Below are 12,631 nucleotides of genomic sequence, written 5' to 3' on the forward strand. Positions count from 1 at the left end.
AATGAAGGTACACTGAGTATTAAAGTAGGGAGTCTTTTTAGTACAAGATTTCTTAAGAGTTGCTTTCCTGCTCAATCCAAGTTCAACACGAGAAAACACACACATGAGCTATCATATGTGTTCGATCAACGTCGTTCCTTTCCGAAGGACGAGATGATCGTCACTTGGATTCATGAATCCACAACCGCATGCAAAGAAACACAGACCTGTCCAACCAATGTCCATGAGATCATCCAAGGCGTCCATCTCTGCACACAACAAGAATGGATGGCTAGGGGCAGGGGAGCACTATGGAGGTAGTTCGACAATGCATAGGGTCGACTGACATGGAAAAGTCCCCTCACCCCTGTGGGCTCTCCTACATCACTGTAAATAGGAGTGTAGCACCATTTCTTAAGACACACAAAGGAAGATTTAGCTACAAGGTCTCCACTTTACTTAGTAGTAGTTAGAATAGTTTAGTTGGGAGTTAGAGTGAGTTCAGCTTGGTTCTCAAAGAGTGTTCGGAGTATGGTATAACACTTGTATATCCTTTTCTTGGTAAAACTTTGAGCTTCAATAGATTTATTTTCACTATTTGCCTTTGAATCAATTTTATCTTTTGAAATCTACATCATCCTAGTTGTATTACCTTTTGTTTTAGACCTTAGTTCGGCCAGCTCTTAGTTTAATTTATTCAATCTTTTTTTCTAGCATAGACCCTGTTTGCTTCAAAGTTCCAGTTCTAGTGTGGGATTATTACTCAATAGTGTAAAAACGTGGTGTTTAAACTTTTTTGTACCTAGGATTGCATCTTGCCCCATAGATCATAGTGGTAGTCGACAGGTGGTGGCAATGCAGCCCAACCTATGCATTCCACCATGTTCCCATTAGTCTTGTTTAACACCATTCTCATCTCTTTCCATTGTTACACAGTCTAATGTCGTGAAGTGCTAAATTAAGTTTTGTCACATTTTAATAGAGAAGATCATAAGAATTTTTATACTCACTCGTTGTCCTCGACTGTGCTATACCACAACTTATCATTTCACTTAGTTTGTATCCCTTTGTGTCATATTGTCTCCTTTTTACCATTAATCTCTATTAGACCTTGGTTGTTAATTGAGATACATTTAAGAATCATAGCCACAGTTTTCTCAAGGATAAAAATACAACACCCTAGGCCTGAAAAGTGCAAAGATATTTTTTTTGCATAACATGCTGCATCGTGTCCTGGGACTAACTGTAGAGGAACCTCTACCACACAATTGTGAATTGCGCGAGTTCATTCGGTAGTACACAAAAGGTGAAAGCAGTGAAGTCCTCTAATCTAGCTGCAATGCAGATCACATGATATTTGCTTTATGTAATTGCTTTTTGCTATTTATATGCACACGGCGCTTATGAAGCCTTAGGCCTTGTTTGGTTTCGCTCCGTAGGGCTCTGGCTCCGTCTGTGCATATCATGTGCATCAATGTACAGTCCTGTAGCAGCCATTGCAGCAGCTCCAGCTCTGGCAATTTTGAACTGGGAATGGGAGGAGCTGGAGGAGCCAGTGTTCGGAGGCTCCGACGCCACCTCCGCACTGGTGCTACAGTAGCAAGAGCCTAGCCCTTGAAACAGGCCTGAAAACTACAACGATATTATTATGTAACCTGATTTTTTTGGATATTATGTGGTCATATTACAAAGCTGAATTCCGTCTGCTTCTGGATATTTAGCCTGTTCGGCTGGTGCTGAAACGACCGTATACGATCATGGATTATTACTGCTGGCTGGTTTAGTGTGAGAAAAAATATTGTTCTGACTCAAAATTTACGATCGTTTACGATTAAGCGAACAAGCTTATTATGTTTCCACCTTTTCTTTTGGTTGGTAGGTAACCACAACATTGCCGGACCACTGACCTATGGCTCTCGAAAGAAGTTGGTTTTCCTCAAAAGTGCAGCAGCCAGCACCACGGCCCACGGGTGATAGTTTGGTATACGAAGACAAAGCTGTTGGTTGCTTTCTAATGTCTTTCAGTCCAATTTCGCCTCGTAACAGTTTAGATCTTTACCCCTGCTTGCTCTGTGGCGTCACAAGTTTGTTTACTGGTGGCTGTCCGTGCTCGAGCTACGCGGATCGAGCGAGCGTCTCCAGAATCCAAATGAGGCAGGCGATTTTTCACCGTATTTCGCCCAAAAACCGTGCTGCTTCCACTTGCAGGGTAACTGCGACTCCACGTAACAAAATGCTTTTGAATTTCCAGTGGCTCTCCTGAGCTTTCTGTCTGAACCCACGTGGCCACACCCTACCCATGCATAAGCATAACAGAACGTTTCAACCAAGAGGGGCCAGCAGAGATAAGGTGCCCCGGGCGTAAACACAGTGGTTCTTCCGCTCCCAGCCTCTAGTTCTTCCTCCTCCAGAGTGATGGCCAAATGCTACTCAGATTGGCCCCCGATTCCGCCTCTCCATCCGTCGCGAAGAACGCCGCCGCAATCCCACGCCTCCCCGTGCACGATCAGGCGGTCCTTCGTGCTCCACTGCTCCAGGTCCTGTGCTCCTCTCCTCGAGCCCACCAAGAACCTGCTCGCCGATGAGTTCGAGGCCGTGCCGGCGACGCCGGTGTCGCCGCTGCCGGACGCCGCCCCGAAGCTGGGGATATCCAACAAGTTCATCCGAGGCCTCTGCGGCAACCCGCAGACCGAGCAGCTGGCCTTTGAGGGCTACAGGAGGGCGCTGCTGCAGCCGGAGTTCCGGCTGGAGAAGAAGACGGCCAACGCGCTGACCCTGCAGCTGCTCAGGGACAAGCAGTGGGGCTCGCTGGAGCTGCTGGTCGAGGACTTCAGGGCCTACGGCGTGCTCCCGGAGAAGCGGACGTGCGCGCGCCTCGTCGCCTGCTGCATCAGGGCGAGGAGGTTCGGCCTCGCCGACGCCGTGCTCGGAGCCGTCGAAGCCAAGAAGGGAGCCGCCGCTGCCATGGCCTTCAGCGCGGCCATGCAGGCGTACAACAGGCTGCACATGTACTCGAGCACGGTGCTGCTGTACGGGCGGGCGAGGGTGGCTCGCCTGCCGCTCAACGCCGACGCCTACCGCGCCGTGATGGCGGCGTGCGGCGCGCTGGGCGAGCCGGACATGGTGGCCTCGCTGTTGAAGCTGTACAGGTCCCACAAGTGGTACCCCTTCCGACACCTGCGTGGAGACGTATGCCATCGTCTGCGACGCGCTGGGAAAGGCCGGCAGAGCCCTGGATGCTCTGCGGTGCCTGCGCGAGATGGAAGCGGATGGGCTCTCGCCCGACGCCGCCATCTACTCCTCCATCATCGGCGCCTTGGCAGACGCTCGAGAAAAGGCGGCGGTGGAGAACCTGTACCACGAAGCGTGGCACAGCAAGATGCTCGGAGACCCCGACATGTTCTTGAAGTTGACCATCATGCACGCCGAGGCTGGTCTGGTTGAGTCGACAATAGAGGTCGCGAAGGACATGAGGAAGATCGGCCTGAGGGTCACGGACTGCATCCTCTGTACTATCATCAGTGGCTTCGTGAAGAGGAGAGGCCTGAAACCAGCCATCAGAGCATATGACAAGCTGGTCTCCATAGGGTGTGAGCCTGGCCAGGTCACCTACGCATCAGTCATCAACGTGTACTGCCGGCTTGGGCGCAGCGACAGAGCAGAGGCCGTCTTCTCAGAGATGGTCGAGCGAGGCTTCGACAAGTGTGTGGTCGCCTATGGCAACATGATCTCGATGTATGGCAAGATCAGGAGAGCGTCGGAGGCCATGAGGCTGCTGGCCCTGATGAAGCAGAACGGGTGCGAGCCCAACGTCTTCGTGTACAACGCCCTGCTCGACATGCACGGCAGGCTGGGGAACTCGAAGCAGGCCGAGAAGATCTGGAAGGAGATGATGCGGCGCAAGGTCCGGCCTGACCGGATCAGCTACACGGCCATCATCCTCGCGAACAACCGGGCGGGGGAGCTGAACCGGTGCATGGAGCTGTACCACGAGTACAGGGAGACCGGAGGGAAGGTGGACAAGGTCATGGCTGGCCTCATGGTTGGGGTGCTCTCCAAGAGCAGCCGGTTCAACGAGCTCATCGAGCTGCTCAAGGACATGAACGGGACAAAGCTGGACCGGAGGCTGTACATGAGCGTCCTGAGAAGCCTCCGGGATGCCGGGCTGGAGGTTCATGTCAAGTGGCTCCAGAGTAACTTCACCTTCATGAAGGAGAAAACTTGATGCCAGGTGCCAGGAGTTCTTGCTGTGCATATTCAGCACCCAAGTAATATCGGGCGCCTGAAAAAGTATTGCTCTGTAAATGGAAACATAAAAAAACCAAAGGTAAATATTTGCTTGCCTCACTGCTCTCTTCCGAAGCTTGTATGCTATTGCTGCACATTTCCGACATTCAGTAGCTCAGGTGAATAGCGATGTAAATGTATTTTAAGGGATGCCAACTTTGTACCAGTAATGATCTGATTCCGAAATTCTTGAACAGATTACCTTGTTCAGTAGCTCTGCATGTCAGATTTACTGAAACTGTTGTACCATAGCCACTTTGGGCAAATGTAACTTTGTATCTATAATGAAAAAAAAAATCATATTACTTTGGTACTGCTCCTATTTAAGTGCCGATACTCTATAGAACATTCACATGTTTTATCTCATGAATGTCATATCTACTACTCAGAGTAGCTCCTCTTCCTGCTGCTACTTGCCAGCAGCTTTCACTACCAAGAATAAGAAGCATCGCTTCTCTGTTCTCTCTGTCTAGCGATGATGAATGTTTTGACGAAACTGGAGGGGCCAAAGCCCCTACAGGGATTTATTAAAAACCAAACTTACAAGTTACAAGTTTACTAAATTAAAAAAACAACAACAACACTTCAAGAGACCCAAAAAGAGAGGAAGAAAATACAAGTACAAAAGAGGACTATAACAGATTCTGGATCCATAGGTCAAAGAGAGCTGAGTGTTTAGCCTTTGCCCTCAGAGTGAGCAACTTCATCTCTTTTCTGAAGGTCTCTTTCACAGAATGCAAGTTGGTTTGAATGTTGCTGAAAATTAGATCATTCCTCGCATTCTAAATGGCACAAGACAACAGGATTGCCACCATCATAAAGAACTTTGGGTGGGACTGATTTCTGATAGCTTGCAAAGCTTCTGGAAAAGGTATGTCTTCTTCTAGAGTTATATGGACCAAATTCCAACAACTTTTGGCGAAAGAGAAGGTGATGAACAAGTGGTGAGCAGTCCCAAATCCATTTGAACTCTTGATGAACTTGTTCATGTCCAATTAAGTCCAATCAAACTCAAGTAGGCCCTAGCAGCTGAGAAATTCCTGAATGGTGTATGATTATGGAGAACAAGAACCCAACCATAAAAAATAATCCTAAATTCTAGTAGCAGCTGCTAGTAAGTAGTAATCCAAGAGCCGGTGAGGCGGTGATCGGGACTCCGGCAGGCGGCAGCACTTTGCCCTGCTCCAACCAACATTTATCTTCATGTCTCAGTTGCCTTGGCTGAGCAGATTGCCGAAGAACTCCTAGCGCTTGTCAAAAAAACATGGCCGATTCGTCAAAACATGCACGTCGCCGTGCCGAAAGCCAGGCCACCGCCGTCCGGGGAGGACAAGACCACCACATCTTCACCGACGCCATCGCCTGCCTCCGTCCACGGCCGCCCCCGCTCCACGCCGCCATCAGCAACTCGCCACCGTGCCGATGGACGAGGCACTGGCCGTACCACGTGTGCGCGAGGGCGTGGACCGCGTCCCGGCACATGGGCATCTCGCGTAGCGGTGAGATGAGATCGAACGCCGCGACGCGCCCGTAGTGGCTGGCGAGGTGGAACACCCCGTACTGGTACGTCACGTCGATGGCGCTGAACGCTCCCGACGCGAAAGCGAGGGTCGTCCACGACATTTCCGCCGTTAGTTTGCAGAACACAGCCTCATCGGAGGCGAGAAGGACCATGACGGTGCAGTGTCGCCGTCGACGGACGGGTCCGACGACAAGGCCACCCTGCGCACCTCCGGCTCCGACAGCGGGCGGCGCAGGGCGCGGTAGGCGCAGTCCGCCCACCTCTCCCTAGCACCACTCTGCATGAAGCGAGTGCACTGCCACGTCTCGCCACGGCACGTCAGGGGCGGGAGCTGGATGCACACCCGTGTGGCCGGATTGAGCAGCCACACGTCAGGCCACCGCTCCAGGATGAACCACCCGTGCGACGAGCCGCAGCATCGCTTGCCTCTGGTCTCCGGCAGATCAAACTCGTGCACGGTCCCATCAGAGACGTCCAGGAACGCCCGGGTGCAGCTCTCGCCGCGGGGGTCGTACGGGAGCATCAGCTACGACGCCATGATTTGCACACCGCCCGGAGGCGGACGTAGTCCTTTGATGGCGGGCGTCCTCTTCGCGACCATGTCCAGCAGGTCGTCCGGCAGGTCTGCCCAACCTTGAGTCATGGCCATCGAAGGGTATGAGGTAGGCAGAGAAGCTGGGCATTCCATGCTTTCTTAGCTCAAAGTTAAGGAATCACCCCATTTCTTGCTGCTTGCTTTGGAGACTGAAGAATCAATAGATTTATTTTTGTAGCGTGATCAAACATTTTGAGAGACACTTTTTTTTTGGATAAATAACTTGTTCCCATGAAACTTACATCTGCATCAGCACGTCGGTGGCGCCGACCTAGTTCCCGGCGCACTTCTTCAAGACCGAGGCCGCCGACGGCAGGTCCCGGGAGTACCACCTCGTCGACGGCGGCATCGCGGCCAACAACCCCACCATGGTCGCCATATATCCATGCTCACCAAGGAGGGTGCACCGTCGGAACCTGGACTTCAACGTCGGTAGGCCGACCGAGTACACGAACTACCTCGTCATCTCCGTCGGCACTGGGTCGGCAAAGCAGGCGGAGAAGTACACCGTTGAGCAGTGCGCGAAATGGGGCCTCATTCAGTGGCTGTACAACGGTGGCTTCACGCCGATCATAGACATCTTCTCACATGCCAGTTCCGACATGGTTGACATCCATGCACCCGTGCTCTTTCAGGCCCTCCACTGTGAGAAGAACTACCTTCGCATTCAGGTATGATACGTTTGTAGGATATACTAAAGCATATATATTCTGTTCTTGGTATAAAATCGACGATGATCGATGCTATCGTATTTATGTAGGATGATACTTTGACTGGGGACGCATCGTCAGTGGACATCGCGACCAAGGAGAACATGGAGTCTCTGATCGGGATCGGCCAGCTGCTCAAGAAGCCAGTGGCGAGTGAACATCGACACTGGGTGTACGAGTCCTGTTCCGGTGAGGGCACAAATGCAGAGGCGCTTGCTCACTTCGCCAAAACAACTCTCTGACGAGCGCATGCTACGCAAGAGCAATATCAACTCCAACTAGCTCTCAAGTATCAATTACAGACTGGCAGTGGAATTCCACACAAGGATCTTCAGATTGCAGAGTGGTCATTATATACACAGACTAGTAGTATGCCTCAGATAGATGCATTGCATGGTAGCTAGTCGTTTGTTATTTTTATCTACTTCTTTCTTCCTCCTTTTTCCCTTTAACTTGACAACAGCTTCTGGTTTATCTTTTCCCATCGCCTCACTTCAACAGCTAACGGTAGTTGCTCACGGAACTGACGGGAATCACTTATAGGCGTCGATGACCATTGTTCTGATGACGACAGTGTTGAAGCTTGAAGCAAACGTGGGTATGCAGTGGAATTGAAGTGTAACATGGTGTTATCTGCAGAAAGAACACTAGAAAGTTCTTGCCTGGTCGATCGGACGAGCTGCCGATATTTCGAATCACATGTTTTTTCATGCGAAAAAAAACAGTTGACGGACCGAAATTCGTGTGCGGAAACAAGGATGGAGTTACCCACGGTCATTCGCTACTCTAAATTCCTCTGAAGAAAAGGCAGAGCTTCACTCGCCTTTGTTCCGCATTTTCCTCTTAAAGGCATGCATTCCAACCAATGGTGTAGCTTTTTTTTTCTCCTCCTTTCTTTAGTTGCAGTTTGAACTCTTGTGGAGTTGGAGCTTATGTGCTTGATTTGTATTGAACAGCCGTGTACTTTCTCCTCAGAGAGTAGAAGCTGGAACCTTGTTTCATTATCTTAAAAAAGTGTATATTTAGTATATAGCAAAAGCTATATAAAAAGGTTAAAATAACTTAGAATTTGGAATGGAGAGAGTAGATTTTTTTTTTTAGAGAATGGGAGGGGTTGTCCCCTACTGAGATTTTATTCAAATAGATGTTATGTGTTGTCTCAAATCAAAATAAATTAAATAGTGAACTACTTATGTTATGCGCATGAAAGTTTTGCCCTCAAGGAATGCAAAGAAATGTGATAGACTATCTCGTTTGATCAAAACAATTAGAGCATGGTTGATAATATATCATAATATATTGTTATATCTATTGTCGATCTAGTATTCCATACATATGATCCCTCCTCTCTAAGGCCCGTTTGGTCAGGCTCCGGCGGCTCCGGCTCCGGCCTGTCGGCTCCTGAGCGGCCGACACCCGGCTACTGTTCACCGGAGCCGTTTTTCTCTCTCATCCTTTCCTCTCTCACTGACACCACCGGAGCCGAAGAAGCTCGTTTTTCTGGCTCCGCGGCTCCAGCTCCTGTAGGTACCTGTCGGCTCCTAGGTGGCCGACACCCGGCTACAGTGTAGGAGCCGGAGCCCACGGGAGCCCGGCCAAACGGGGCCTAAATTAGAGTTCGCATTAGCTTTGTTATAAGTGAAACCACTTTTTCAAAATAAAACATATTGATGTATATAAATCCAAATGAATATACTATAAAAAATCTTTTATGAAGAATTTAATTAAAAAAAATTGTGTGCGTGCGCGTGCCAGACAGGTATACGCATATTTGAAGACTTAGTGAAGGGTTTGAGGACATTTCAAGTCAAGAAGAATGCTTGTGACTTATGTGCATCTTTGTCCTCTTGCCTTAAAGCTTGATCAACCAAAGAGTGAATGCTAGTTACTCTTAGAGTTTGTCGGCTCCTAGACGGCCTGGTGGAGGACTATGTGACCTTATCAGGTGAGTTATTTGTTGGAAGGATCCTTAGTATGAGACCCGCCAATCTGAAGTGGAGAATGAGTACTCCACTTGAGCCTCTCTGACTAAAGAGACCGAGTGCTCCAGTATGGACTAGAGGGTAATGGCAACTACTTAATACCATGGGAAAAATCTGATTATCGCTTGTCCGCCTCTTTATTTGAAGAATTTTACTTCCATTGCTTATCTTTTTTTATGTGCTTAAGACATTGTGTGAGTTTTTTGCTAGACTCGATTTTGTCTTAGTGATGGTTTCTTTCTTGCAAATTCCCAATAAGGACTCTTTGATAGTGTGTTCTAACTGGACACAACTTAGTGCGATGGCCCTGGGGATCTTCTTTAGTTTGCTTTAGTAGTTGTTCTAGGGCTAGTTCGTGCCTAGGGGGTGTAGTAGCTTTAATAGGCTGAGGTTTGTTGTTCAAATTTTTTAGAGCTGCAATTTAAACCCTCCTCTTAAAGTCATCTGATCCTTATAGTTAGGAATTACATACACATTTAATATAATGTGCTAAAGACATTTTATGACTAAAATTGCTTCCACACGGCCAGCAAACAACTTATCCTTGTTTATGGTGTTACGTCATATTTTTTTCCAAACTTGCAGACTACAACACGTGCTCACACTTTCTATTTCCATCTACAATTTGGTTCCATATAATTTAATGTTGCTCAGAAAATGGAGTGTTTTTTTTTTGTGCGATTGAAGATGGAGGTTGTTGTTGAGTTCCTAAAGGACTTCTAAGAGTGTTTGGCCTACGTGTTCCCCAATTGATTAGTAGTGATCTGTGCATAATGGACTTCCACTGATTAGTAAATGAGACATTTATGTTTTATTATTTCTGGAAGACTTTAAGTAACTTTGTAATACTCTGAATTTATTTATTTCATGATATTAATATTGGTATTCTTATGGTGTACACGTCTTTGTTCTTAAAACTGGATGTAACATGACGCGGCAGTGGCGGTTGCGCTTAACGGTCTACATGGTTTCACCAATCCTTGGAAGCAACAGTCTCTCCAAAGGCATTACTAAGATCTAAGGGCACATGGTAATTATGGTGGTTCGCACATCGGACGACACATAGTGGGGTTATATGTTGTTGTCTGACGTCAAAGTTGACACTTTTACTATAAGTGTGGTGGTACCCCGTGTGTCACCAAATGTTTGGTGCCTAGCTTCCTCCATTTCCCATTTATGTCTTCTCTCCCAAAACCTACCCCATAGGGAGGCCTTGGGCATTAAGGCCCTAGCATGACCATGGGTTCAGTGGTCAACGTAGAGTTGATGAAGATCAGAGAATTTCCTATTTATATCTTCTCTTCCAACATCTGACCCGTAGGGAGGCCTTGGATGTTAAAGCCCTAGCGTGAGAAGAAGCTCAAATGTCACCACAGAGTTGACAAAGATCAAGGCAAAATCTATGACAACGATTCCTTGAGTATCGTTCCAATGGAGGCATCTTTGATGTGCCTCCACATCCTACCTTTGTCGGAATCTCGAGGTGAAAACCAAGCTCAGTTCTTGCGCCTACAATGTCAATGTCATTAGATGCTAGTGTCATGACCTTTCCAAAGGCATCACTGTGATTTGGTGGTTCTTAGACAAGGGTTGTGTGTTCTGTGGGCACAAATGTGGTATTTGAGAAGTCCGAGCTGCTTCATCAAGGTGTTCGATGAGTAGTTTGTAGTGGTGCTTAGTCACAATTGGTGTTTGGTTGTTGCCCACTATGGGAAGTCGAAACTACTACGTGAATACAAGCTCGACAAAGATGAGTCCAGTCAAACACTGTTATTTGGGCTTTTCTTCGGTGTGGAGTAAGTAGTCGTGGTGGTGTTCTCAATTGTTCTGAGATTTTCCTAGTCATTGCACCTCTGATCATAGGTTGGGCAGGTCCCTTAAATGACACCATTCAATTATTTTTTAATTGATGTGGTATTTCTTTAGTTGTGGGTTTTGCAATTATATTTTAATTGGTATGGCATTTCTTTAGTTGTGGTCTTTGCGTTTTCCTACTTAAGAGATCTTCAAGAGTATTTTTATATCATTTCTAATTGATAGGAATGAGATTTTAGTAAAAGAAAATACTCTCCAATAACTTTTTTAATTAGATCTCTAAATCTTTTATTTCGGATTTTTCGCTAGACAAAGATGGGAAACGTGGCTAGATCTCTAGAGTCCGCACGAGATATACAGAAACTGTTTGGACGGTAGAAAGATATAAAAAAAACGATTTTATTCATGACTCATGATGATTTAGAGTGTGGGTTTAAGATAGACTCTCTAGGATCTAAGAGATGCTCTGAACCACGTAAATGTTTAGCTTTTTTGCCCTTCCTTCCGAAAGTTCAAGCAAAGCTCTTCTGGCCCTTGTTGGGGAGGAAAATGGGCTAAGCTCACTGCTCACCTTGTGTTTGTATACTTGTCAATAGTCAGTGCACCGTCACTAAAACCACTAAAACTATCAGCAGCACATTGATCAGGCGTGTTCTGAATGTAACATCTACAGGCTCCAACGAAATGCAGAGATGTGGAAAGGACAAATAGGAGATCACAGGAACGGAGTTATGGAAAGGACAAACCAATTTGATGCAAGCCGGATCAAATCCAGAAAAAAAAAACACCTTTGTAACATGTTAGCTCTCTTGCAAAATATTTACAGATGCAAGGTATCCACAATTCCACACGCGCCTAGTCCCCAAATCTCTTTTGGCCATTTCATTTTCAAGTTCCACGCAAACCAACAACCGTATTATGTGGCAGTGATTTTACTGGTAGGCGGGTGAATCCCCTATGCAAATAACAGGGGCTTCCCGGCCGCCGCCGGTCTCGCCGTTACAAGCGGCCGCGCTCGCACCAGTCTTCTCGCCGCCGAGCCGAGCGCCGGCTGCGTCAGCCGCGCCCTGGACACCTGCTTCTTGCCGGTCGCAGAGTTAGGACCGCGGTGCGCGTCCTTGAGGCCGACGCCGCAGCTCCGTGACGTCTTGAGCCGCTTCGCCGGCGGCTTGGGCAGGTCCTCGAGGCCACCCACGGCCGCCAGCGACGCGAAGGACTGCGACTTGCCGTCAAAGAACTTGGACAGGCCCCTCCTGCAGACACCGAAACAAAGTAGCGCGGCGTCGTCAGATCACAGCACCACACCCGCCGCCAAGACCAAAATCTTTGTAAGCCGGAAGGGACGCACGCGGCAGCAATGCCCGGCCGGCCGGCCACGCGTAAGTACGTACTTGATCGGGAGGTGCGTCATGAGGGAGGCCATCTCGAAGTGGCAGGTGGACCCGGACGAGCTGGCGTCGTCGGCGAGGTCGACCCCGTCCGACGACGACGACGTGGAACGCGCCGCGGAGGACTCGGACGGGCAGCCGATGTCCTCCTCCTGCTCCTCGAACCTGATCACCTCCTCCTTGCCGCGCGCGAACAGGACGTAGGCCTCCATTCCCGACTCCCAAGCAGATCACGCGAAAGAAAGAACGAACGAACGGTGGAACGATGAAGTGCGATGCTCTAAGTTAACGAATGCTGCGGGGCTGGAAGACGACGAAGACGAAAGCATGGGGATGGAATGGAGGAAGGAAGC

At 48.5% G+C, this 12,631-nt stretch overlaps 1 protein-coding gene and 2 pseudogenes across 1 annotated transcript; 2 read left to right on the forward strand and 1 right to left on the reverse strand.

The window, feature by feature from the left end:
- The first annotated feature begins 2,304 nt into the window (after window positions 1-2,304).
- Window positions 2,305-4,586, forward strand: LOC136497385 (pentatricopeptide repeat-containing protein At5g13770, chloroplastic-like; annotated as a pseudogene).
- A 2,027-nt stretch (window positions 4,587-6,613) lies between these two features.
- Window positions 6,614-7,375, forward strand: LOC136496053 (patatin-like protein 2; annotated as a pseudogene).
- A 3,967-nt stretch (window positions 7,376-11,342) lies between these two features.
- On the reverse strand, window positions 11,343-12,631 carry LOC136497380 (protein OXIDATIVE STRESS 3-like). Its single transcript, XM_066493171.1, has 2 exons — window positions 12,282-12,631; window positions 11,343-12,143 (listed from the first exon to the last, which is right to left on the reverse strand). The coding sequence occupies exons 1-2, from the start codon at window positions 12,488-12,490 to the stop codon at window positions 11,846-11,848; spliced, it is 507 nt and encodes a 168-aa protein (XP_066349268.1). The 5' UTR covers window positions 12,491-12,631; the 3' UTR covers window positions 11,343-11,845.

The sequence above is a fragment of the Miscanthus floridulus genome, chromosome 12, assembly GCF_019320115.1.
Source record: "Miscanthus floridulus cultivar M001 chromosome 12, ASM1932011v1, whole genome shotgun sequence".
In the NCBI taxonomy this organism is placed as follows: Eukaryota; Viridiplantae; Streptophyta; class Magnoliopsida; order Poales; family Poaceae; genus Miscanthus; species Miscanthus floridulus.

What these genes read in the sequence shown, in the direction of transcription:
- LOC136497380 (XM_066493171.1), bottom strand. Translation starts at nt 12,490, where the DNA reads ATGGAGGCCTACGTCCTGTTCGCGCGCGGCAAGGAGGAGGTGATCAGG. An exon ending in ATGACGCACCTCCCGATCAA is followed by an intron (nt 12,144 to 12,281) that starts GTACGTACTTAC and finishes CGGTGTCTGCAG; the next exon opens with GAGGGGCCTGTCCAAGTTCT.